The sequence below is a fragment of the Carlito syrichta genome, unplaced genomic scaffold (genome assembly GCF_000164805.1).
Source record: "Carlito syrichta isolate Samal-C Ts95f unplaced genomic scaffold, Tarsius_syrichta-2.0.1 Scaffold311970, whole genome shotgun sequence".
In the NCBI taxonomy this organism is placed as follows: domain Eukaryota; kingdom Metazoa; phylum Chordata; class Mammalia; order Primates; family Tarsiidae; genus Carlito; species Carlito syrichta.
Window position 1 is genome coordinate 44,319 of NW_007256066.1, and position 27,423 is coordinate 71,741.

The 27,423-nt window shown below is 41.5% G+C and overlaps 1 protein-coding gene across 1 annotated transcript in view; it reads left to right on the plus strand.

Moving 5' to 3' along the window:
• Window positions 1-27,423, plus strand: part of OSBPL1A (oxysterol binding protein like 1A) — a 200,318-nt gene that overhangs the window by 3,383 nt on the left and 169,512 nt on the right. Inside the window, exons 2-3 of the mRNA XM_008069370.2 lie at window positions 4,203-4,288; window positions 5,216-5,290. Of these exons, the coding sequence (XP_008067561.1) occupies window positions 4,203-4,288; window positions 5,216-5,290 (161 nt within the window). The remainder of the gene's footprint in view (window positions 1-4,202; window positions 4,289-5,215; window positions 5,291-27,423) is intronic.

The window sequence follows — 27,423 nt, forward strand, 5'->3', positions numbered from 1 at the left end:
AAAAAAAAAAAAAAAAAAGAAAGCAGGATTTATTGAGAGGACAGAAAAACTCCCACAGTGGGAGGGGATCTGAAGGAGTTGCCTGATATATTTTATTTTAAAGAAGTAGGGTACAATTCAGAATTAGGTATACAAGTAGGCATCGTACAGATAAAGTTTGGGCCTCCCTTTGGTTGTTTGATTTAGGATCTTGGAAATTCCAGTTAAAAAAAAAAATCAAAATCCCATTTGGACACACTAGATGTGAGGAAACCAGTTCAAAAGCTGTTGTAGTGAGTTAGAGGAAACGTTGTAGGTTGGATGGGGGCAGAAGCGGTGGGTATGGAGAAAAGTAGGTATAATTAATATTTGGGAGGTGGAGTCAGTAGAGCTAATTGAGTATGAGGGTAAAAAGGAGATAGCAAGAAGGGTGCTGCTGATGTCCAATGAGGAACAAGGGGAATAATGGGACAGTCAACTGTGAAAACAAACGTAGGAGGGTCATTGGTGGTCTTGGTGTATGTTTGCATGTAGGATGGGAGATGAGTTCAACTTTGTGCTTTTCGAGCATGAGGTGCCCTTGTTCATCCCAGCCTCCGTGTCTAGTGGAGAGTTGGAAATGGAAATATGGATTTTTTTTTTTTTTTGAGTTGGCATCTCACTCTGTCACCCAGACTGGAGTGCAGTGGCATGCTCCCGGCCACCGCAGCCTCAACCTGCTGGGCTCCGGTGATCCTTCTGCCTCAGCCTTCCAAATAGCTGGAACTGCAGGCATGCACTACCATGCCCAGCTACTTTTTTTGATTTATTGTAGAGATGAGGTCTCGCCAAATTGCCCAGGTGGGTCTCGAAATCGTGGGCTCAGGCACTTCACTCGCCTCGGCCTCCCAAAGTGCTGGGATTACAGGCTGAGCCACCGAGCCCGGCGGAAATACGGATTTTGAAGCCTGTAGCATAGAAACAATTAAAGCAGTAGGAAAGGACCAGGAAATAACATTTTTGAAGTTGCCAAAAATGGACTAGTCAGAGAAAATAAAACTTCAGAGAATATGGGAAGGTAATGTCAGAGAAGTGAGAGGACCCACAAGGTGCAGGACTGTGGCAGCCAGGGAGAAGTGTGGCTGTGCTGTCTGGTGACGTTGTGAGGTTGCAGCTGAAAGTGCCCCTGGGACTTAGTGACAGCATTTATTGGTAAACATTGAAGACAGTTTTCATGATATAGTGGGAAATGAGCCTAGCCTGCAGTGGGTGGATAGTTGATAGAAGGAATGAGTTGGAAAGAGCTGGTGAGGATGGGAGGGCAGAGTGAAGAGGACAATAGCTGCAAGGATGCACAGACTCAGGGCGCATGGGCGCACTCAGAGTATGAGGACTCAGGGCGGGTTTCATCTGTGTTTGCTTGTTGGAAGGAAGAACCAAGAGTGTTCACTTGCTTCTTCACATTAGCAACTGAAGCAGAGATTGGAGAAAGAAAAGCAAGGAGGGCCTGAGGGCAGGAAAGGATGGAATCCAGGATCCAAGAAAAATAATCAGTCTAGACGTCGGGAGCCAGGGATGGCAGAGTGCATGTGGATATAGGCAGGATGGTCGATTGGGTGCCAGGAAGCCCAGGAGATTCTATGAAAGCTTCTGTTTTCCTGTGAAGCTGAAAGATAGCATTTGCTAAGGGAGAGTTGTCAGGTAAAAGCTTGAAAAGAATAGTGAAGGATTGAAATACCTGCTGTGGAATATAGGAGAGACACCTGGTTGGGGCCTTCTAAGAAGGGTCACCTAGCTGAAGTGTGGGATGCTGACTTTATGGTGCCGTAAATCCACAGGGCTCTGAGTTTTTTTTTTTTCTTCCATCATTAGTTAGCAAGCTAGGTGTGGTTATGGAGAAACTGGGTTAGTGTATTTATCAGACTTGGGGGTTTTTCTAGGCTGCTGTGACAAAGTTAGTGAGGCCAGGGTATCGATGAAGAAATGTTGAAGTGAGAAGTAAGGAATAGGCCCTGAATGTATTGAAGAAAGTGAAGATTGGGTGGGGGGTCATTTATATAAGAAAAGTGATTAGAAGGCCAGATACAGTGGCTTCCACCTATAATCCAAGCACTTAGGGAGTTTGAGGTGGGAGGATTGCTTGAAGCCAGGAGTTTGAGAACAGCCTGGGCAACATAGCGAGATGCCATCTCTACAAAAATATTTTTAAAAAACTAGCTGGATGAGGTGATGTGCACCTGTAGTACTAGCTATTCAGGATACTGAGGTAGGAGGATCACTTGAGCCCAGGAGTTTGGGGCTGCAGTGGGCTATGATTGTGCCACTGTACTCCAACCTGGATGGCAGAGAAGATCCTAGCTCTTGAAAAAAAATGATTAGAGAGCTAAGGGACTGACTGGAAAGTTGGGAGTGTGTGGAAAGGTGGCTTTCTGTGTGGGCTTTCTGAGCCCAGGGCTTCTGAAGGTGGGCTTTCTGAGCCCAGGGATGATGATGCACCCAGGCTGTGGCAGTGGATCCCTGACCTTGAACAGAGGCACAGTTTGTGACAAATGAGGAAAATTGAGAAACTAAGGGACCAGGGTACTGAATAGGCAGTTGACGCCCTTGGGATGGTGGCAGGGTTTCTGGCGAGGAGAAAGACTGTGCGACCCATGGTTGGTGAGTGGAGGCTCATATGACTTCTGTTAGTGAAGTACAATGGGGAGTGGGGCTGGGGAGCTCCTACTGAGGAATAAGTGGGAATCCTTATCAGGATCAGCTAGGTTTCACATAAGAACAGAAGGGAAGAGAGAGGTTCAGTGAAAGAGACTGAGGCCCTGGGATTTATTGACTGTGTAATCAGGGGTTTCACAGGGCACACACCTGAGAGGAAACAGACATAGGGATTTGGGTAAATGACTGACAGTCACAGGGACACTATTGGCAGTTGTGGTCCCCTGGGAGGTTGTTAGAGGCCTGTTGTGGGTAAGCTGAGATTGATGATGAAAGTTTCTGTTGGTTCAAAACCAGAATCCAGAAACAGAGGGCAATGCATCGTGTAAGTGAGGTACTACCATCCACATTTGCCATGAAACAGCATGTTTCTCTTGGGAACAGCATGCTCCTGGGCTGTGACAGATCCTTCAGGGTAGTGACCTCTGGGGTTTGATAGGGCTGTGTGCTCTGGATCTTGATTTGGAATTTTGGTAAGTTTTTGGAGCCATTTCAGCTCTAGATAGCACCCTATGTATTTTTTGCTAAATGAGATGATATAGTTTTAGTTTTTGCAATCTTCAATTATTTTTTTGAATTAGGATCTCACTCTGTTGCCCAGGCTGGAGTGCAGTGGCATGATCATGACTCACTGCAGCCCCGACCTTCTGGGTTCAGGCAGTCCTTGCTCCTCAGCCTCCAGAGTGCTGGGATTACAGGTGTATGCCACCACACCCAGCCAATTTTTTTTTGATTTTTTAGAGATGAGGTCTCGTTATGTTGCCTAGGATGGTCTCGAACTTCTGGGCTCAAGCTCTCCCGCCTCTACCTTCTAAAGTGCTAGATTACAGGCATGAGCCACTGTGCCCAGCCCAGTGTTCAATTGTTTTATACTTTTCTTCAACTCTGCTGCTAGGATCTGACATTTCATTGCTTTTACCTTTAGTTCTGGTCTAGTTGGACTCTGTATAACTCTGGTAACCCAATATCCTCATTAACTGAGGTTTTATCTGGAGTCAAAGACTCGACTTTCCAACACGATCTGTAGAGATAACAACTTTCCAAGTGCTACAGGAAATATTCTTTACTGGCTCCTTACACGGCCCAAGATTTCACAGTCACTGTGCACTTCTCTCGCCCCTCTATCCACACTCTGGATGTGGTACAGGTTATCAAAGAGAGTTGTTCATCATGAAAAGAGAACTATGTCTTTGCTCGATGATGGCAAGATGGTTAAACATTCAGAGCCTGAGAGCCAACAAGCCACTTAGAGATCATCTAGTTTTAATGTAACCTCTGCTATGTCTCCCTCACCCTTTTATGGCTGAGGACATTGAGTCAGAACGGTGGGATCAGATATGGGTCTTGTGAGTTCTTGCTCCCTACACCTGTTACACATCTTACAATGCCAGTCTCTTCCTTCTCGCTCAGCAATGCATTGTGAGGGAAAGCCACTGGCCAAGGTAGTGAAGTAGCTTGTTAGGGAGAAGTTAACTTTATTTTAAAATTACTCAAATATCATTTAAAAATACCTTATCTTTTTCCTTTTTTAGGAAGAAGTAAGTCTAATTTGGGCTGGACGCCTCTTCATCTGGCATGCTATTTTGGACATAGACAAGTGGTCCAGGATCTGTTGAAGGTCTATTTATGGTTTTAATTTTTTTAATGATGATAATAAATGTATAATGACTTCTTTAAAACAATATCTCATTACTAAAGACACCTAATTATTCTTTATGAAATTATGTGCATTAGGTTAGCCTGATTCATAGATTCTAATGTTAATCACTAGATTTTTATATTATTGGCTTTTTAAAATTGCAGAAATGGGGATATCTACTAATGAAGGTATAATTTCAGTTTTATGAATGTTGTAGTTGAAAAAAATAATAGAAGCACATGCTAAAGAATTTAAAAATAATGTCACAGTCTCTTAGTACTATACTTATTGAGAATTGAAACCTCATATTTCTTAATTCTTGGAATGATTTTTTACATATTGATACTTCCTAAATTGGGTTACATCTTACAATTCATCTGTACATTTAAATGGTGGCATCTTTCATTTCCTGAAAACTTACTAATTGAATAAGTGGAGGAAATATGGTATTTCATTCAGAGATAGTTCTCCTTTTTTCCAATATGACTGCTTCTAAAGTAGAGTGAGGTATATGAATTTTTAAAGAAAAGTGCCTTTTTACTTTTTGTTCCTCTACCTATTAGGTATATCTATCAGGAAATCTACTACTTCCGTTTTTTAAAAAAATTTTTTTTTAGGAGACAGATTCTTGCTATGTTGTCTAGTTGTCCAGGCTGGCCTTGAACTTCTGGGCTCAAGTGACCCTCCTGCCTTACCCTCCTGAGTAACTGGGACTACAGGCATGCACCATCGCATCTGGCTTTTACTTTTACTATGAATTGAATTTATTTTTAGTAGTGACAACCAAATAATATTAACAATTATTTTGATTTTGTAAGTCCTTAATATATTTTTAAGGAATTATTATTTTCACTTTTGTGTGTTTCTTGATATGTGGAAGATATTGAAAGTATTCCTTTTTACTAGGCTGGTGCAGAAGTGAATGTGTTAAATGACATGGGAGATACTCCACTTCATCGAGCTGCCTTTACAGGACGAAAGGTGAAAATCGTTCTGTGTTCCATGTTTGCAAGTAAGGTATTTGGAAGAGTAGTCGCCAGTGTTTTCTCTGTTATGACCATCTGACCAACTCCTGGAGAAAGCCACAAAAGAATGTATATTCCAAAACTTTGGGCCAAGAGGCTCCAAGATCTTAGAGTTGGAGAGTGGAGTCAAATATTACGATCATGTAGACCCCTCACTCTAGCATACCTGATATGTGATTGTTCAGTCTCTGCTTATATACTCCAAGGATGGGGAGCTTCTCATTATTCCTCCTTTAAAAATAGCTTTATTGAGGTATAATTTACATTGTGTAAAATTCACCTGTGATATTCTGAAATATATATTTGGTCTCCGACCCTGGTTCCTGGCATATAATTCCTAAAATCTGTAGAAATTCCACAGTGAAGTTTTTTTGTGAGCCCCCAGGTAGCTTTGGGATAGGGGCTGGTCACTGGAAAGACCAAGGCAGGATTAGAGGGCTGGGTCTTTATTCCCACCCCTACCCCAACCTTTGGGGAGTGGAGAGGGACTGAAGGTTATATTGATCACCTCAACATTATAATTTGGCATAATGTTGAGGTTCATCCATACATGTATAAGTAGTTTGATCCTTTTTATAGCAGAAAAATATTCCATTGTACGGATATGCCACATTTTAACTATTTACCATTTATTGAAGAGTTTATTTTCTCATTGTGTTGCCTTGATACCTTTGTTGAAAATCATTTGACCATACAAATACTCATTCTGTTCTCTTCCTTTGACCTAATATGTTTATCCTTATACCAATTTATTTCAGTAGTTTTGTAATTAAGTTTTGATATTGGGTGGTGTAAGTTCTGCAATTATGATCTTTTAAAAAATTATTTTGACTAGTCTCAGTTTTTTATATTTCTGTATACATTTCAGGATCATGTTGGTTTCTCTAAAAACACCTGTTGGAATTTTGATAGCGCTCTTGAATCTGTATGCCAATTTGGAAGAATTGCCTTTTTTTTTTTTTTTTTTTGAGTTATGGTCTCACTCTGTTGTCTAGGCTGCAGAGCAGTGGCATGTTCACAGCTCACCACAGGCTTGACCTCCTGGGTTCAGGTGATCCTTCCGCCTCAGCCTTCTGAGAAGCTGGGTCTACAGGCATGTGCCACCATACCTGGCTAATTTTTTATTTTTTGTAGAGATAAGGTCTCGCTATGTTTCCTAGGCTGATCTTGAACTCCTGGACTTAAGCAATCCTCCTGCCTTGGCTTCCCAAAGTGCTGGAATTATAGATGTGAGCCACCGCGCCAGGTCATCTTAACAATATTGAGTCTTCTGATCATGGACATGAAGTACTTTTTCATTTATTTAAATCTTCTTTAATTTCTCTCAGTAGTGTTTAGAAATTTGCAGTATACAGATCTTGTACTCCTTTTGTTAAATTTATTAACTGGCCTAACTTTAATCTGTAATTAGTCTGGCCAGCTGATGTCTTCTCAGTTAAAAAAAATTCATTGTTTAGCATCATTTTTTAGTGTTCACCACTGCATCCATGTAGCTTGGTGCTCAGTCCTCCAGTATTTGGGTAGTATTGAGCTCACTCAACCCTATGGACCGTCTATACTCAGCCTCTAGATCTGTGTGTAGGTTGAAAAGTGCTTTCAGAGTTTGGGCATTTCTTACTTCTGCCTCTGCTCTAACTTTCGGCAGGGTGATCTCTCCTTTCCCCTGCACATGTGGAGTTTCACAGCAGCTGGAGATGCTGGGACACATACTCCTCCTCCTCCAGTTCTTTCATTTTCAGGATCATCTGCTAAGTTTCAGGCTGTTTTGTCATTTGCCCTGTGTGGTAGACAGAATAATGTCCCTCCAAAGACGTCAATGCCCCAATCCCTGAATCCTATGAGTATGTTGGGTTAGATGGCAAAGGAAAATTTAAGTTGCAGATAGAATTGAGGTTACTAATCAACTGACTTAAGAAAATTACTTTTGATTATCTTCGTGGACCACAAGGATCCTTAGACATGTAAGAGGGAGACAGAAGAGTCAGTCAGAGGGAAATGTGCCTATGAGAGGGTTGTCAGAGAGATGTGGTATTTCTGGCATAGAAACTGGAGGAAGAGGACTGTGAGCAAGGTATGTGGACAACCTCCAGCAAGTAGACAAGCAAGGAAAAGAATTACCCCCCAGAGCCTCTGGAAGGGATGCAGTCCTGCAACATCTTGATTTTTCCTTGAGACCCACTTGGAACTTCTGAAATACAAAGCTGTAAGGTAATAAATTTGTGTTGTTTTAAGCAGCCAAGTTTGTGATCATTTGTTACAGCACCAATAGAAAGCTAATACACTCTAGTTGGAAAAACCAGCCTCACACTACCAGACATTGAGGTTTCTTATTTGTTTTCTGCTGAATTTGCTACTTTTACTGATAGTTCCTCTTGGCGTGGGTATTTGCATTTTGTTCCAAATCAAGTCACTTCCCTCTCACTGCCAGCCCTGCCCTGGTCAGACTCATCTGGGCATATGGGAGGGGTAATAGCCTGTGGCTAGAAGGCTGTAGACTTTTGATGTTCTTAAATGAAGTCTAGCATTTCCTGTTGAGTAATTGCCTCTCAGTTTGTTTGCCTTTAGTGGATATCCAGCACCACGAAATGACTAGTTTTAACAGTTTTGTCCAGTTGTTTACTTATTTTTCAGGATAATAGTTCTGTGATCCCTTATGCCATTATAGCCAAAAGTTGCCTCATCCCATTTCATGATAATTTTTTTGATTATTTAAATGGTCTGGTATAAATTAACTATGACAGAGTATATTTCTTGTTAATTCTGATTGTTTGACCATAGTCCAAAATCCCTAGGGGTTATAAAGTAACCCCTAGAAGGTTATTGTTCATTTATTGAGTTAAAGAAGAATGAATTTGTTATTATATCACTACACACTTTTCATTATTCTGATGACTAGTTTTAATTAATTTTATCTGAGTTATCATGAATCAATCCTGTTAAGTATGTACTAAGTGGGTTTGAATGAGTACATTTCACACCACTCCTGTCTATTTGTTCATAGGTTGACACTTGTGAACTAAATATGGTGTCTTACTAATGCTGAACAAATACTGTTTGTTGTAAAAGATACCTTTTATTATAAGCAATTACAAGGTAATGGATTAATTTGCTATGATTGACTTTGTGGGGTTTCAAAAGTGAGCTGCAAATGGTTTGGTTTGCTTGACTGCATGAACTACTTGCTGTTTGCTTTTATAGTCTTATACTTCTCATTCTTTTCTTTTCTTTTTTTTTTTCTGAGTTGGAGTCTCACTCTGTCGCCCAGACTGGAGTGCAGTGGCCGCTCCCGACCACTGCAGCCTCGACCCACTGCGCTCCGGCGATCCTTCTGCCTCAGACTTCTGAGTAGTCAGAACTACAGGCACGCGCTACCACGCCTGGCTGATTTGTTGGTTTATTGTAGAGATGAGGTCTCACCAAGTTGTCCAGGCGGGTCTTGAACCTGTGGGCTAAGGCAATCCACTCACCTCAGCCTCCCAAAGCACGGGATTACAGGCTGAGCCACCGAGCCCGGCTTTCATTCTTTTCTATGTACCTAGAAAAGTTCTATTATCATCTTTTTCCAGATAGGTGAGATCTACCCATTCAAATGTAACCCATACATTCTTTCCTAACTTCTTGTAACTGGAAGGAAGCTGTGGTTCCTGAGCACATTATAGCACTTTGATTTATCCTCTACCTTGTATTAGAGTTATTATTGTCTGTATCTTAACTTTTCTACTTAGTTGCATGACTCTTGCTCACAGAATTCAACACATCTCATTTTTGTGTCCTAGGACACAAGTCTTACTTCCCATCTCTATAATTACCAAGATCAAATCAGTTAATTTATCTATGATTGACTCTTTTCAAGAAAATAGCAGAAATGGCTAAATATGTACTTTGAACACATGGCACCATGATAAATTGGGTCTTAGTTTGATTTGAATACTAGCACATATACAGTAAGTTCTCATTTAACTTCTTTTGATAAGTTATTGGAAACTGCTTCTTTAAGCTAAACAACGTATAGGAAACCAATACTACCACAGATTTATTGATATAAGCAAGAGTTAAGTTCCTATGGCATATTTCTGGTCACAGAAGCGTCACTAAAGACCAGAACTCTTTTAATATTAAACATTGAAATGAATGTGAACTATACATACATTTAAGAAAGGTTAATACAAACAAATAATTATTTTCCCAATTATTCCAGTTCAGGTTCACAGGTGACTGGAGCCTATCCCAACAGCTCAGGGTGCAAGACAGAAACCAGTCCTGGAGAGGATGCTATTCCATGGCAGGGCCACTTACACATACCCCCACACTCACTCATCCTGGGACAGTTCAGACATGCCAGGATGCCTGATGTGTACTTCTTGGGATGTGGGAGGAAACTGGAGCACCTGGAAAAACTCATGCAGATGTGGAGAGAATGTCTACACTCCATACAGACAGTGGCCATGGCTGGGAATTGATTTTTTTTTTTCCTTATCAGCATTATAATGAAACGAGGGGTTATTTGAGGACTTGCTGTATTTTGTTATCTGTTAGATTAGAAAATAGCATTTAACTGAAGCATTAAACATTTAAAAATGTATATGCTCATATTTAAGCTTGATTGAATTATGTACAGAGTTTGATTTCTGACTGTTCTCATGAAAGGAATCAAATTATCTTGTTCTGATGAGATCTTTTACCATGAAGATAATTTCAAATATCTTATCCTGAGATTCTGTGATTTAATAAATAGAATGTTGAGTTGAAAGGGGATTTGGTTTATTATAAAACACTTTAAATTCTTATCCTCTGAAATATTTTTAAAATGCAGCTTCCAAAATTTTGAGACTTCTGGGATTTTCTTGGTACATTAGTGCCCCCTAGTGTTCATTGGTAAAAATTAGTACACCAGAATTTTAAAATGTTAAAATTTTTTGTTTATTTTTTAGATGCAGTTAGAATTCTGAGGTTTTTACACCTTTTAGAATCAGTTTAAAATAAGGATACAGCTTAGGTGTGATGACTCAGACCTGTAATTCCAGCACTTTGGGAAGCCAAGGTGAAAGGCTCATTTGAGCACAGAAGATCCATACCAGCCTGGGTAACACAGTGAGACCCTGTCTCTATAAAAATAAAAGTATTTTAAAAATGAAAGAAAAATAAGTTTAAATAAAAGGTGATACAATCAACACAGTCAATATTTGGATTGTGGCACTGACGTTAATTATTTTTTAGCAGAATTGGAGAATACATTTAAAACAAATGCTCCCTATGTTCTGTGCCTTAGAAATTATCTCTCTCTCACCTAGCATATAGAAGATATGCATAATCCTGGGGTTTACATAAGCCTACAGGATTCCCTTGGAAACCATTTCTCATGCCTATGTATTGAAAGCCTACTATGTGTCAGGCACTGCTCAGACAACTTGATATGTGTTGCTTTCTTTTATGGGAAATAACTGCCCTGAAATAGATGGTCAAAACATTGTGATTTACTGTATGGTGGGTTCTGTGGGAAGCTGAGACAGAGATTAGTGGGCAGCAGGCTTATGTAGGGCTTGTGGGATCACACCTGTGGAAAGGAGGAGAAGGAGGCGCGGGAGTGGGCAGAGACAAGCTGTGCTACAGTCTCAAGGGTTGCCTCAGCTGTGTGACCATGCAGGGAACCCTGCAGAAGAAATGAACCTTCTAAGCTGTCCTCATTTGGGGTAAGAGGCCTGGCCTTTGTCCCCTGTGACAGTCAGTCATGGATACAGGTTGCCTGGGAAGGGGGTGTGGCCTTGCACAGGTGACTCTCATCTGCTGGGACAATCTTTGAAGTAGCTTACAGCTAAATGCTGCTTCCTAGGTACTACCAGTATCTCTGGTAATAAGTCTTTTATTCTTTTTATTTTTTTTTTAAATTGAGTTGGAGTCTCACTCCGTCACCCAGACTGGAGTGCAATGGCCACTCCCGGTCACTGCAGCCTCGACCCACTCGGCTCCGGTGATCCTTCTGCCTCAGCCTTCCAGGTAGCTGGAACGACAGGCGCGTGCTACCACGCCCGGCTCATTTTTTGATTTATTGTAGAGATGTAGTCTTGCCAAGTTGCCCAGGCAGGTCTCAAACCTGCGGGCTCAGGCAATCCACTCACCTCGGCCTCCCAAAGTGCTGGGATTACAGGTTGAGCCACTGAGCCCGACCGAGTCTTTTATTCTTGAAGGGGGTTTTGGGTGGTGCATCATGGCTTCACCACAGCCTACCCTTTCTGCCACTCAGATCTACTTCCTGTTTCTGGGAGTAGCTCTGGAGTATTTAAAGTGTTTTTGCTGTATTTTATGAAATGTTTAAGTTGTTTGCAGTGTATTGGATAAAACCTAAGTTTGTATGTAAAATGTAAAACTCCATTTTGTGGCTTGTCTCCATGTGGCTAATTTGTTATTAAATTTCTGTGTGGCTGATGCAAAAATTTTAAAATTTTGCTCATGAACAACCCTCACAGCCCTGCACCCCACCCAGTGCTCTAATGGTTTCCCTCTTATCTAAGTATACTATATACCCCCTTATTGGAGTATACTGTGCCCCCTTAGCTGAGTATACTGTGTGTCCCCTTATCTAAGTATACTCTACATCAAACCCCAGAACATGTGTTTCATGTGTTTATCTCTGTAATGACTCAGTTTCCCAACTGCTTATACCTATAAAGACTCCTCGTAAATTTCATTCATCATTGACAGTCTGGGAGGCATGAGCCCCCTCTCGACCACCAGCTTTAATAAAGGACTTACTTATTAATTTGGCCTTTAATTGGGCTGGTTATCTGACTTCTAGCAATTTGCGTATAACAGCTCCTTCAGGTTTCCAGTGGGTCTTTCTTCTTTGGAGAAGCTTAGAAGAGGAAGGCTAGGGGAACTATATCTCTGTTGCAATAGTTGGTCTTCATGTCAAAATGGAATCATTTTCTCCCTGCTTTGCTGTCTATTCTAGATTATTTTCCTTGGCTAGCACACCTTTTGGTCTTCATGGCTTACTTGGTGGTGTGACTCAGGGCCTCATCCCTGGAGGTCTGAGCCCCTGGTTACCATGCCCTTCTTAGGCTAGGGTGGCTGCACTTGACCATTTACTGTCAAAACTGGACAAGAGAATACCAAGAGACACCTAAAGCTATCATTTACATGCCAGCCATGTTTTTCCATGTCCCCATTGTGTATTTGTTTTTCTTTCTGCTAATCAAGTTCAGTTACCTCTGTTAGGCTGGTGACTTTTCTTGCCTGCTGGTCCTTTGACACAAGGAGCCCAATGTTCAGGTAGCCTTTTGTGCCTCCTGGCATATGAATCAGAGCATTATTCATATTCCAATCAGAGTATTATTCCAATATATTCCAAACAGAACATTATTCATATTTCACCAAAGTGGAATAAGCTGCCGAACCTGCTGACACCAACTAGGCTTTATACTCCCTTCTCTGTTACAGGAAGAGCAAGATGCAGTAATTATTTATTTATTTATTTATTTATTGAGGTGGAGTCTCACTCTGTCGCACAAGCTGGAGTGCAGTGGCATACTCTTGGCCACCCCAGTGTCACCCTGCTGGGCTCTGGCGATCTTTCCGTCTCAGCTTTCCAAGTAGCGGGAACTTCAGGTGCACACTACCACGCCCCGCTAATTCTTTTTTTTTTTATTGAAGAGACGAGGTCTTGCCAAGTTGCCTGGACTGGTCTTGAACCCGCGGACTCAGGCAATCTACTAGTCTCAGCCTCCCAAAGTGCTGGGATTATAGGCCAAGATACCGAGCCCAGCCAATTTATTCTTTACTTTGGAGAAAATGTCCTAGTACTTCCCAGACCAGTGAACCCCTAAAAACTTGCTGACATGGCAAGTCCCCTGAATTCTTCCTAAGCTGTACCTCCTACCCTCTGGATCATGTATCTTACCAAGGCTTTCGACATTCTAGCCTCTTCTTGCTCCTCTGATTCTATTAGCATGATGTCATTGACAAAGGGGACCAGTGAGATGCTTGGCAGGATGCCCAGGTGATATAAGGCAAAACTGTAAATGTACATTCTTGTTCATGTAAATGCAAATGTATTTGATCTTTTTTTCCTGATAGGGACAGAAAAGAATGTGTTTGCCATATCAGTTGCTATATACCATGTACCTGAGGTGGTATTAACCTACCCTAGCATAGCTGCCACGTTTGGCAGAGTGGCTGTCACTGGGGCCACTGTCAGGTTGAGTTTGGCGAAGACTACTGTCATCCTTCATATTCCCTCAGGGTTTTGTAGTGACGTACTGAGGAATTAAATGGAAATGTGATAGGGACCATTGCTTCTGCATTTCCTTAGGCTTTTAATGACACTGATTTTGCCATTCTTCCCCAGATGGGTTATTGGTTTTGACTTGTCTTGGCTAGTGGCTGGCAAAGAGTAGTTTTAAGGGCTTCTATTTAGCTCGTTTACTACAGATCAAGGAGGCAATATGAGGGTTGTGCCAATAAATAGGTGTGTCTACTCCAATTTTACATTCAAGGCCTCCGTGTTTGACTACTAGGTGTATTTATGGACACAACCAGTGTGTGCACTATGAACCAAACCTGGTCCAGGGTGCCATTTATTATCTCGCTTCCATATGTGTCCCCTTTCTAACACAGGGACTCAAGAGACACTTTGGGTCTCTTGGCATCAGTGTCAACTTTGACCTTTTATCTAACTGTTTGTGGAATGTGTGGGTGTTCAGTTACTTGAGTAAATGACCATTGGTCCCTTTGGAATGGTCTGAGGGATTCATGACAGTGCATGTTTGCTTTGGTATTACAGAATCTTATAGGGTCTGACCTCTCCTTCAGTAAATACTTTTAAGTCCAAAGTTGACTCACGTTCAGAAACTGGACAAGGTATTGTGACTTTTATTGGAACGACGGTCTTCAGCTTCTGATCATTCCAAGTTGTCCTGGGATGGTTCATAACATCATGGAAGCAGAGATGGTCTTCATTAAGAGATATCAAGATAGCAGAATTGCCATGGAAGACAGACTTTTAAATGAGTGGGCATGCTAGATTGGATGAGTAAGACAGACCAGAAAACATACCAGGTAATTATATTGGCACAGAAGAGCCTAGAGGATGCATCATTTACCAAAGCAGAAAATTCACTGATGAGAAAGGCACCAGCATCACTGAGAAACTCACTAGCCATTTTCCCAGATGGTCTAGGGTGGCTGTGAAAATGCCATGATGGACCTCAATTCACTCATAGCAAGGGATGAGGTAGTGGGGGAAGGTGATTGAATCCCAAAGCAATAGAGGCCAGGAGGTGGCACTTAACTATCAGATGCTGTTATGGTAATAAGTGGCAGTTCAGAGTGGAAGATTTGGAGAACTGACCTGCAGAAGTTATAGAAACAGTTAATAGAACTTGATATTCTTTTTTTTTTTTTTTTTTTTGAGTTGGAGTCTCACTCTGTCACTCAGACTGGAGTGCAGTGGCTGCTCCTAGCCACTGCAGTCTCAACCTCTTGGGCTCCAGCGATCCTTCTGCCTCAGCCTTCCAAGTAGCTGAAACTATAGGCGCACACTATCACTCCTGGATAATTTTTGATTTATTGTAGAGATGAGGTCTCGCCAAGTTGCCCAGGCGGGTCTCGAACCCGTGGGCTCAGGCAATCCACTCACCTTAGCCTCCCAAAGTGCTGGGATTACGGGCTGAGCCACCGAGCCTGGCTAGAACTTGGTATTCTTAAGGACAAAATTAGCTGGACAGATGGTAGCAAATACTACTTTATCATCTTTTCCCTTTTTTACCTTTTCTTCCCCTAGATTGAGAGGCTACTGTCTCATACTAAACTCTTCAGTTAACTTATTACACAAATGTTATACCGATGTTGTCCTACAGCCATTGGACCCAGCTCTGTTCCTTCTTTTTCTCCTCTCCTTTTTCTCTTAGGGTTTGACTGAATTCTGTTGACCTGTCTTCAAGTGTACCGAGCTTTCCTCAGCGGTGCTCTGACATCTTCTGATGAGCCCATTGAAGGCATCCTTTATCTCAGTTAACTTTGATTAGTTGTTGCTGTGGATACTTCCAGTGCACCCCAGCCTTCACATTCCTTCAATTTCCAAATTCAGTATTGCCTCTGCATAAGGCACAGGCTGGTTTTCTGGAGGGTTTTTCTCCACATTTGTGTTTCACCCTCTGCTTTAGGTCTGTCTTGTGTGCCTTGTGCCTCAGAGCTTTCTCTCCACACACTTGCTTCTCCTCCACTAATAAACTGCTGTTAAGCCATAAGCGGTATTCATGCCTGTAATCTTAATACTTTGGGAGGATTGCTTGAGGCCAGGAGTTCGAGACCAGACTGAGCAACATAAGGAAACCCTGTTTCTGCAAAAAATTACAAAGTTATCTAGGCGTGGTGGTGCATGCCTGCAGTCCCAGCTACCTGGGCGACTGAGGTGGGAGTTTGAGGCTTGAGCCCTGGAGTTTGTCGCTATAGTGAGATTTGATTGTGCCACAGCATTTTAGCCCTGATGACTGAGAGAGATTGTCTCTTAGAAAAGAAAAAAAGAGGGAAGGAAAGGAAAAAAGGAAGTAAGGAAAGGAAGAAAGGAAGGAAAGAGAAAAAAAAGGCAACTGTTGCCTATTCTCAGTCCTTGCTAGTTTAGGGGTGTGGGTAAGGGACTGGCGGGGAAGTTCTCCATTGCCTGGGTTCAGCCTCCATCTTAGGCAGGCCTTGTGTCCCTGCCAAAGGGGCGACGAAGGGACGGAAGTCACCAAGGTGGTTCTTACCTGTGATCCTGCCCCTCCCTTAAGAGTAGTATGGGCTCTTGATTGTTTCCAGCCCCTCCCCCAGGGGTAAAGCACTTTTCTCTTTCTCCTCCTCTCTGTAAGAAAGACTCTTTTCCTGTACCCTGAGCGTGAGAGGATTTGCTGCCCTGAAGTGGTTGTATTTCTCAGGGGAGGAGGGATTGGGTGGGTTTCACATCTTTTCTGCAGCAGTGGTAGTTCCCCTCCTCCAGGCTGGGACTACTGAGCAGCGGGTTCTGTGGGCACCAGTCTTTCTCGTTAGCACCAGCTGGAGGTCCCTGGAGACCCTACAAGTGGCTCCTAGGGGTTTTATGCTGTCATGCTGACCTCCTCTCAGCCTGTAGCAATTTGCTACAAACTTGCGCCAAATTCTTTTATCTGCTTGTCTGGCAGGTCCCTCTTACCCCCATACCTGCCACAGGTGAGTGGTGCCTACCGGCTTTGGAGCACTTTTCTTAGATTTCGGTCTGGTTGGTTGCCCTGGGATCTCTGTTCTTGATGGGTTCTATCAATTATGATTTTGTGGATTATCTTTTTCTTTGTTATTAGAGTGGGAGTGAGGCTTTTTCCAGTTTTCTAAGTCTTAGGTAGAATGTGGAAGTCCCAATTAACATAAACATCAATAAGAGTACCTGTACGATGACCACTTTTATACCTAATCCTGAAGTGATTTTTTTTTTTTTTTGAGTCGGAGTTTCACTCTGTCTCCCAGGCTAGAGTGCAGTGGCATGCTCACGGCCACCGCAGCCTCAACCTGCTGGGCTCAGGCGATCCTTCCGCCTCAGCCTTCCAAGTAGCTGGAACTACAGGTGCACACTACCATGCCCATCTAATTTTTTTGTTTATCGAAGAGATGAAGGCTCGCCAAGTTGCCCAGGCTGGTCTCAAACCCGCAGTCTCAGGCAATCTTCTCACCTTCCTCTCCCAGAGTACTGGGATTATAGGCCACCGCACCTGGCTCACATCTTTTTTTTTTTCTTTTAACTTGTAGTAACATCAGATACACTGTTAGTTCTTAAGTGTATAGGTACCAGTGTCTCTGGAAGCTTTAAGACCTCTTTGTGAGTGGTCTCTTAAGAAGAAAGCTTGTGTGTGGGTATATGTGTGTTTACTTTAAAATTTTGAATAATATTGTTAGGCTTATACTAAAAAACTGGTAATCCCAATCCCATGCTGCCCATTCTGATTCACACTTCTCAGAGGCAAGCACTTTTAATATTTTTAACTGTTACTTCAGTCTTTTTTACTTTCATGTTTATAGATAACATACTTATATCACTAATTCTTGATAGTATGTTGGCCTATCTCTGCCCCAATTCCTGCCAAAACCACTTCACCATTCTCATTCTTTAATTTGTAACTGGATTTTGGTTAAATAAATATTGTGTTTACATTATTATGACTATGTTAGCTTGAGCTGTGTAAGGAACTTTTTTTCTTTTTTGTGTAACTCCTTATTTGTTCTGGAGTTAATAAGTGCTTGTGATTTCTTAATTAGTTTAGTTCTTTTTCTTGCCACATAATTTCAAAGTCTTCATCAGAACTCTAGGTTTCTTTTTGTTATCTTTTACTATAGACATGTTCATAATGTGATTATCCCTTCTCTCCCTATTTTCTGTGTGCTCTTGCTCTGCCTGGACTAGTTGGCCTCCAGAACTGTTCACATGGTTGTCTTTCAGGAGCTTACTTCTCAGTTCTTCTGAGAATTCTCTTCAATACTTTCTGATACTGGATTTCCTGTTTCCTGGGTCCCATTTTTCCCTCCATCTTGACTTATCTGTCATTTGGTGGCACACAGCCTTCAGAAGCTCCCTGAGAAAATTTGCATGGGAAATCAATTTTTTGAGACATACGAATTTTTGAGTCAAGACCAGGAATCTGAACAGCCCTGGACTGCACAACAGCAACACTAAATGCTAGGAAACAGTGACAATGCCAAATTGTCAAACACAAAGGCCGCATGGGAAATCTATATGTAGCCAAACTATCACTCAAAAACAAAGGTTGTGATAGTTTGGCTTATGTATAGATTTCTAGGTTGGAAATCACGTTTTTCCCCCAGAACTTTGGAGGTATTATCAAAATTCTGAAAAAAAACATGTTTTCTGTGTTTAGTGTTTTTGTTGAGAAGTCAAGGTCTATTCCGATTCCTGGTCTTGTGTATGTGACCTGATTATTGTTTAATTACTGGAAGTATATCAGTTAAAATTAGAATGACTGATAGTCTAAAATAATAGCAACCTACAACAAGATAGTTTGTTTCTCTTTCATGTAAAAGTCAAGGTAGGTAGTCTATGGCATATGGTAAAATACTTAAATACTTAGGATTCTTTTGTCTTGATGTTCTATGTGTGGCTTTGACCATATCATCAAGTATGGGAGCATCTCAGTTCCAGGAAGCAGTTTTGAGGAGGCACAAAAAAAGGGACAAAGAATATAAACAAACTACCTCTTCTAAAAGATTCCCGGAAGCTGTTATATGACACTTCTGCCTAATCCCATTGCTGTAGACGTCTCGGGACCATGCTTAGCTAAAGCATAGCTAAGAAATGGAGTCTTTTTTTTCTAGGTGGCCATATGCCCAGCTAAAAATACTGTTGGGTTGAGATGAAATCTTTCCTTCTCCCTTGGTGTCCTGGAATTTTTCTGTGTTTATCTTTAGACTTCTAAATTTGTGTATTAGGTTCAATTGCTGCATAACAAATCAAAACTTAATGGCTTAAATCAACACCCCTTTATTGTCTCACAGTTCTAGTCAGACTTAGCTGGATTCACTCTCAGGAGGGCCTCATAAGACTGAAATCAAGGCATCAGTGGAACTGTATTCTCATCTGGGGCTTGAGGGCCTCTTTTAAGCACATTTGGGTTGTTGGCAGAATTCACTGCAGTTGCAGGTCTGAAGTCCCTGGTCTTTTGCTGGGTATATCTCTCAGCTCTTATAGGCCACCTGCAGGGCTCGGTCACACGGTCCCTTCCATGAGCTCTCACATACTTCTGGTCTCTTTGCCAGGAAGAGTCCACTCCTTTTGAGGATGTACTTGGTTAGGTCCTGTCCACACAGGTTAATGTCCTTTTATTAAAGCTGACTGTGCCATGTAAACCTAATCAGGGAGATGGCTTCAGATTTATCTTCCAGCCTTTCTATTGAATTTTTCTGCTATTCTTTTAAGAATGCTTTATTTTTGTCTGGATTTTTAAAATAGCATTCAATTCTTGGTTAATGAAGAAATACCTCATTTCTGTGAGGATATTACAGTTCTTTTTAAGGTTTTCATCTACATTTTTATATCTTTCAGTGTTTTTTTTCCTTCTCTGTCTTGATCTTTGTCCTTTGTACTAGTCATATCTCAAATCTCAGGATGTAATTGGTTATCGCTTCATATTTAAGATTTACAGTTTTTAAAGCTTATACAAGTTCCATGAGCATGAGTAGAACTTACTGACTTGACTGTTGGGCTTCATCATTGAGTGAACTTTGTTGAATTTGTAGACTGTAGTATCTTCTTTACCTTTTCCAAGATCTTTTTATTTTTATTTTTTTGAGTCTGAGTCTCACTCTGTCTCCTAGGCTGGAGTGCAGTGGCATGCTCACAGCCACCGCAGCCTCTACCCGCTGGGCTCCGGCGATCCTTCTGCCTCAGCCTTCCAAGTAGCCGTAACTACAGGCGTGCACTACCACACCCAGCTAATTTTTGATTTGTTGTAGTGACAAGGTCTTGCCAAGTTGCCCAGATGGGTCTTGAACCCCAGGCTCAGGCAATCCACTTACCTTGGCCTCCCGAAGTGCTGGGATTGCAGTCTGAGCCGCTGAGCCCAGCCTCCAAGATTTTTAATAAATATTAGTACATATAAAACATATTTATAAACCTCTGTGTCTCTGGTTCCATATCATTAAAAATAAGTGTAATAATAATACCTACCTTGTATAATTTTTGTGAAGGTTTAAGTAAAAGTAAAACTCTTAGGACAGTGTCTGATGCAGAGTAAACATTAATTAAACATTAGATATTACTATGTATTTTTCCACTTATTTAGAAATAATTGTTTCAAGTCTTTAGTCTTAAATTCAGTTAGAACTTTGATCTTTCTCAAGAAAGAAATCATGCGTCATCTTTCAAGGGAATATACTTTTGTTGTTGATTTTATTCAATAAAAATTTGGGTTTCAGTGGATACTTTATTTTCTCAAGTCTAGGGAATTGTATTTTCACACATGTGAATATTGGATAATTAAAGTTCACCCTTCTAAGGAACCAGTTTTTAGAACATAACAAGCCAGACACGGTGGCTCATGCCTGTAATCCCAGCACTTTGGGAGGCGGAGGCAAGAGGATTGCCTGAGTCCAGGGGTTGGAGAACAGCCTGGGAAACTTGGTGAGACTTTGTCTCTACAATAAACCAAAAAATTAGCCAGGTGTGGTGGTGTGCTCCTGTGGTTTCACTACTTGGAAAGTGAGGTGGAAAAATCACCTGAGCCCATGGCTCTGGTGGCCGTGAATGTGCTACTGCACTCCAGCCGGGTGACAGAGTGAGACTGACTTTAAAAAAAAAAAAAAAGGAACCATTTTTGGTAGGGGAATTTTAAAATGTCTTGGGGCAACAGGCCGTTACCTTTCTGGCATCAGGGACCGGTTTCGTGGAAGACAATTTTTCCACAGACAGGTAGTGGGGGGAAGAGGAGGACCATCAGGCATTCGATTCTAATAAGGAATGTGCAACCTAGCGCTCTCAGCTGCACAGTTCACAATAGGGTTCAAGATCCTATGAGAATCTAATGCTGACACTGATTTGACAGGAGGTGTAACACTGCTCACCTCCTGCTGTGCAGCCAGCTTCCTTAATAGGTCAGATACCGGTACCTGTCCATAGCCTGTGAGTTGGGGAACCCTGGCATAATCCTGTCTTCTCGTTTACAGTATATCAACATAATGAAACCCAGAAAGGTGTTCTGACATTTCCTTGGAGTTGTATTAAAGTTGTACAACTCAGTATTTAAATTGTTTTCTTGAACCTCTGCTTACAGTCTCTAACAGTTCAGTAACCATACTTAGTAGAAATTGTTTATCCTTTCTAATTTTGATGAAACCTAATGCATTAAGAAATTGCTTTACAAGAAGTAGAACTTTTCATGTGGAGTTTCTGCTGAATGTAGATAATTTTATAGATTTTTTAAAAAGTCTTCTTTAAAAGTCAATATAAGAGGCCGGGTGCAGTGGCTCATACCTGTAATCCCAGCACTTTGGGACGCCAAGGCGAGAGGATTGCCTGAGTTCAGAAGTTCCAGACCAGCCTAGGCAACACAGCAACACCTCATCTCTACAATAAATAAAAAAATTGGCCAGGCATGGTGGTGTGTGCCTGAAGTCCCAGCTACTTGGAAGGTGGAAGCAAAAGGATCCCCTGAGCCCAGCAGGTCAAGGCTACAGTGGCCGTGATAGTGCCACTGCCTTCCAGCCTGGGTGAAAGAGTGAGACTCTGGCTTAGGGGGAAAAAAACATCAACACAAGAGGCTACATATTGCATGATTTTTTAATAGAAACGTCCAGAATAGGCAAATCCATAGAGACTGAAAGTAGATTAGTGGTTGCTAGGGGATTAGGGGAAGGGGAAATAAGGAGTGATTGTTAATGGATGTGAATGTTTTTTGGGGGGTGGGAGGGTGATGAAAATGTTTTAAAATTAGATAGTGGTGCACAACTCTGTGAATATACCAAAAACCACAGAATTGTGTACTTGTTAATTTATGGTATATGAGTGATATCTTAATAAAGCTGTTATTTTAAAAAAATCGATCTGGTCAGCTCGGTGGCTCAGCTTGTAATCCCAGCACTTTGGGAGGCTGAGGCGACTGAATTGCCTGAGCCCCCAGGTTTGAGACCAGCTTGGGCAATTTGGCAAGATCTCGTCTCTACAATAAAAAAAAAAAATTAGCCGGGTATGATGGTACAAGCCTGTGGTTCCAGCTACTTGGAAGGCTGAGGTGGAAGGATTATCTGAGCCCAGCATATTGACGCTGGGGTGGCCACGAGCATGCCACAGCTCTCCATTCTGGGCGACGGAGTGAGACTCTACCTCAAAAAAAAAAAAAAAATCGATCTGGGCGTGAGATTTTTTTCTAAGTGTTTCACCTGAGATGAATTGTATAAGGACAGCAACATAATGGTACAGTAAAGGAATGACTGACTTCACTGAGCAGGAAGTAGAGTCACGGCAGTATGGGGGCATGATTCCTGGATGTGTGAACTTTGCTCTTAGTGCAAACCGTGATTGTGTGCCACTAGTCCAAACCTACTGTGTGTGCCCATTTTGAAAAATGTTTGAACAGTATGCTCAAAACTAATACTTTACTCTTCTAACTTCTTAGTGGTTATTTGACAAATTAGAGTGCTGCTTTGGCCAGGGATATTTAAGCAAAACATCTTTACTCAGAAGTACATATTCAAAATAAATGGCCATTATTCTAGGTGCAGGAGGTATAGTAGTGAACAAAACAGACCAAATCTCTTCCTTCGTAGAGAAGGAACAAATACCAAATACAGAAAAGTAGAAGTGCGGTGAAAATTAATAAGGCAAGAGGATGAGCCTAGAGGATGAATGCCACTCTAGGTAGAGTGAATGAGGAAGGCTTCTCTGAGCAGATGCTTGTCTTGGCTCAGATTTTAAAAAAATATTAAAAAGTATATCCCCTTTGTCAACTTCCTTAGCATCTGGTTATTTTGACACTTTCTAGCCTGAGTCTTGGCTGTACTGGTTAACTGAATTTTTTTCAAAAGGTCATCAGTGGTTTACTAATTGTAAAGGTTGCTATTTTCTTCTTCTTATTTTTTATAGTTCCACTATAATGAGGATGATCACTTCTCTGGGGAGAGGCAACAGCACATTTATTTCTCTGGCTGCTTTTATGGTTTCTGTCTTTTCGTCCCTTACCTGTCATTATAGATGTTCTTCTGATTTTTTTTTTTTTTTTGAGTTGGAGTCTCACTTCGTTGCCCAGACTGGAGTGCAGTGGCCGCTCCCGGCCACCGCAGCCTCAACCTGCTGGATTCCAACGATCCTTCCACCTCAACCTTCCAAGTAGCTGGAACTACAGGCACGCGCTACCACCCCCGGCTAATTTTTAGATTTATTGTAGAGATGAGTTCTCGTCGAGTTGCCCAGGTGGGTCTCAAACACACAGGCTCAGGCAGTTCACTCACCTTGGCCTCCCAAAGCGCGGGATGACAGGCTGAGCCACTGAGCCCAGCTTGATTTTTTTTTTTTTTTAAGTTGGAGTTTCACTCTGATGTCCAGGCTGGAGTGCAGTAGCATGCTCATGGCCCACTGTAACCTCGACTTCCTGGGCTCAGGTGATGCCCCTGCCTCAGTTTTCTGAGTAGCTGGAACTACAGGCACGTGCTACAACACCTAGCTAATTTTTTTGATTTATTGTTTCCCAGGCTGGTCTCGAATCCATGGGCTCAGGTAATCCTCTTGCCTCGGCCTCCCAAAGTGCTGGAAGTACAGGTTTGAGCCACCTGTGCCCAGCTGATTTTTTTTTTTTTTAAGCCATAAGAAGCTTTCAACAAGCTAGTCTTCTCTTGTGGCTTCATTTTTTTATTTCTGGAGGTTATTTGGACATCTGTATTTTCACCTCTTCTCAAGGTACCCAACTTCATATAGGGTGTCCCCAGTCAGTATCCTGATCTTAGGTCTGATTTTGTCAGAGCTTTGTCCTTCTCAAATTTCTTCAGTATTCATTACCTAAGACTGTTTTCTAAGTACTTTAGTAAGTTAAGTGAATAATCAATAAAGAATGTGGAAAGATGCCTGAAGGTTCAGAGGAGAACAACATGCTCCGTTGATGAAAGGAGTATCCTGTGAGGGAAAAGTGATTGGAATTGGACTTGCTTAGAGCACCAGGGACGATTCAGGACTAGATGAAAAATTTCAGATCTTGAGGGACGATGAGAAAGATAACAACTAATTGTTTGGTATCTGTATAAAGTTTTAAAGCAGGATGGTCTTTAAATTTGAGCAAAGAGAAGCACAGTTAAATAAAACATTTGTTTTTTGAGAAAGCAGGATTTGAGAACACAGAAAAGCTCCCACAGTGGGAGGGGACCTGAGGGGGTTGCTCGTAAACAGGTTTTTTTTTTAAGCATAAGAGCAGTCATGTTACAACAGACTCTTGAAGAAAACTAAAGCCTCTTCTATCCACTGAGATATTAAAAATAGACATTGACCACTCACTTTTTGGGTGTTTACTGAAGCCCTGGGATGGAAATTCAACCACTAGTCTCTTGAGGTGCTTTTTGCTTGATTTTCTAATTCTGATTCTGTTTAACAACATTTTCTGATGATATTTCTTCTACCTGACAACTTGTATTTCTCACCTGGAAAGCTTCTTAAAGTACAAATTGCTAGGCCACACTCCAGGATTTTCCAAGTCAGTGAGTCTGAGATGAGGCCCAACTTGCATTTCTGCCAAGTTCATGGGTGACGCTGATGCTGCAGGTCTGGGGATTGCACTTTGAGAACCTCTGCTTTATTTTTATTTTTAAAAAGGTTTTCAGCTTTATTGAAGTATAATTGACAAATAGTATATATTCAAGATATACATGGGATGTTTTGATATACAGGTCCATTGTGTAATGATTACCACGGCCATTGACCATTTGAAATGAATACTACAATCATCAGACCATGTTGTTATTAAGGCCTCCTAGATGCTAATTTCTTTTTGTTTTGTTTTTTTTGAGTTGGAGTCTCACTCTGTTGCCTAGACTGGAGTGAAGTGGCACACTCCCAGCCACCGCAGCCTCAACCTGCTGTCCTCCGGAGATCCTTCTGCCTTAGCCTTCCAAGTAGCTGGAACTATAAGCGCAAGTTACCACGCCCAGCTAATTTTTTATTTATTGTAGAAACGAGGTCTCTCCTGTTGCCCAAGCTCAGGCAATCCACTTGCCTTGGCCTCCCAAAGTGCTGGGATTACAGGCTGAGCCACCCAGCCCGGCCCCAGATGCCAATTTGTATGGACAGTTCTAAATCTTAATTTTAGTATGGTATTTGGTACAGTAAAGATTATCTTTATTGTCTTGATTTATATTTTCACTAAACATTAGAAATATGTAGTCGGACACAAGCAAAGGGGAGGGAAGTGTTAAGTAAAATAGAGAACCTCTGCTTTAAGTCCTTACCCAGTGGTCAGGTGCCTTTCTAACTTGCAGATTTGCTATTGCTCCTCAGAAACTTTTCAATGAAGTCCTTTCATCCTTAGGAAAGCCTGAATTCCCTAAGAATGCATAACTCTTACTTCCCATTCTTCACTGATGGCCCTTTCCTCTCCCTATGCCCTATTTCCACACAATTGAAGTATATTTTCTTTCCTTAACAAAGGTAACCTCTCTGTACTCTGTACATACTGTTTGCTCTGCCTCTTCCCCACAGTTCTTTGGGGATTTTTTTATCCATCAGGTTCCAGGCTAGTGTTTTTTTTTTGTTTGTTTTTGAGTTGGAGTCTCACTCTGTCACCCAGGCTAGAGTGCAGTGGCATGCTCACGGCTACTGCAGCCTCAACCAACTGAGCTCAGGCAATCCTTCCTCCTTAGCCTCCACCATGCCTGGCTAGTTTTTTGATTATTGTAGAGATGAGATCTCGCCAAGTTACACAGGCTGATCTCAAGCTCATGGGCTCAGGCAATCTTACCTTGGCTTCCCAAAGTGCTGGGATTACAGGAGTGAGCTGAGCAGTTACAAAAATGATATAAAACCACTAGATGAGGGTATTAAGTAGGTTGAGAAATAACATTCCTTAATTTGAGTGTGCCATGTGGTAGCCATTATGAGTAATGCTGTTCTGAACATTCGTATACAAGTTTTTGTGTGGACATATGTTTTCATCTCTCTTGGGTATATACCTTGGAGTAGAATGACTTTGTCATCTGGTGACTCTATGTTTAGCATTTTGCAGACCGCCAAACTGTTTTCCAAAGGAGCTGTACCATTTTACATTCCAACTAGCATTGTATGAAGGTTCCCGTTTCTCCACATCCTTGCCAACACTTGTCCACCTTTTAAATTTTAGCTATCTTGTGGTTGTGAAATGGTATCTCATTTGGTTTTGGTTTGCATTTCCCTTATTATTAGTGATACTGAACATCTTTTCATGTACTTATTGGCTATTTGTATTATCTTCTTTGGAGAAATGTTTTTTCAAGTCCTTTGCCTGTTTTTTAATCCTGTTTTGTTATTGAGTTTTAGGAATTTTTTAAATATTCTGTATATGCTTATCAGATATATGATTTGCAGATATTTTCTGTCATTCTCTGAGTTTATTTTCACTCTTCTCCCCCATTCCGTTTTATCACAGGCATATTTGTGCCACCTGTTTACTTTCTTTTCTTTTTTAATTTTATTTTAAAGATATGTGGTACAGTTCAGGATTAGGTATACTAGTGGTCATCATGCAGGCAAAATTTGGGTCTCCCTTTGGTCCTCACTTTGCCTGGTTTGAGATCAGGTATCCTTCTTAATGTTATGTGTCCCCTCTACCCCGCCCCCCGCCCCGGCAGTTTCCGGCTGCTGCTGATCCCTTTCTTATAGTATTATGGTAAATGTTCAGGGTCTACTTATGAGTAAGAACATGTGGTACTTAGCTCTTTGTTTCTGTGGTAGATCGCTGAGTATTACGGATGCTAAATCCATTCAAGTTGCTGCAAAGTCCATGATTTTGTTGTTCTTTATGGCTGCATAATATTCCATCGTGTATATGTACCACATTTTTTTATCCAGTCCAGTTTTGATGGACATCGTGGTTGGTTCCATGTTTTTGCTATTGTAAATAGTGCTGTAATAAACATGCGTGTGCAGGTATCTTTTTTTTGTAGAGTGATTTAAGTTCCTCCAGGTATATTCCCCAAAGAGGGATTGCTGGGTTTCATGGAATGTCAATTTCTAGTACTTTTAGGAATTGCCACATTGTTTGCCATAGAGGTTGAACTAGTTTGCATTTCTACCAGCCGTGTAGAAGGGTTTCCTTTTCTCCGCATCCTCGCCAGCATCAGTTGTTTTTTGTTTTATTAATGATGACCATTCTTACTGGAGTTACGTGGCATCTCAGTGTATTTTCACTCTCTTGATGGGACTCCGATGTACAAAAGTTTTTAATATTGATAAAGTACAATTTATTTTTTTGCCTGTGCTTTTGGTGTCCAAGAAATTATTGCTAAATCCAGTCTCATGAAGCTTTCTTGCCACGTTTCTTCTAGTCTTTTTTTTTTTTTTTTTTTTGAGTTGGAGTCTCACTCTGTCGCCCAGACTGAGTGCAGTGGCCGATCCCGGGACCGGCCACT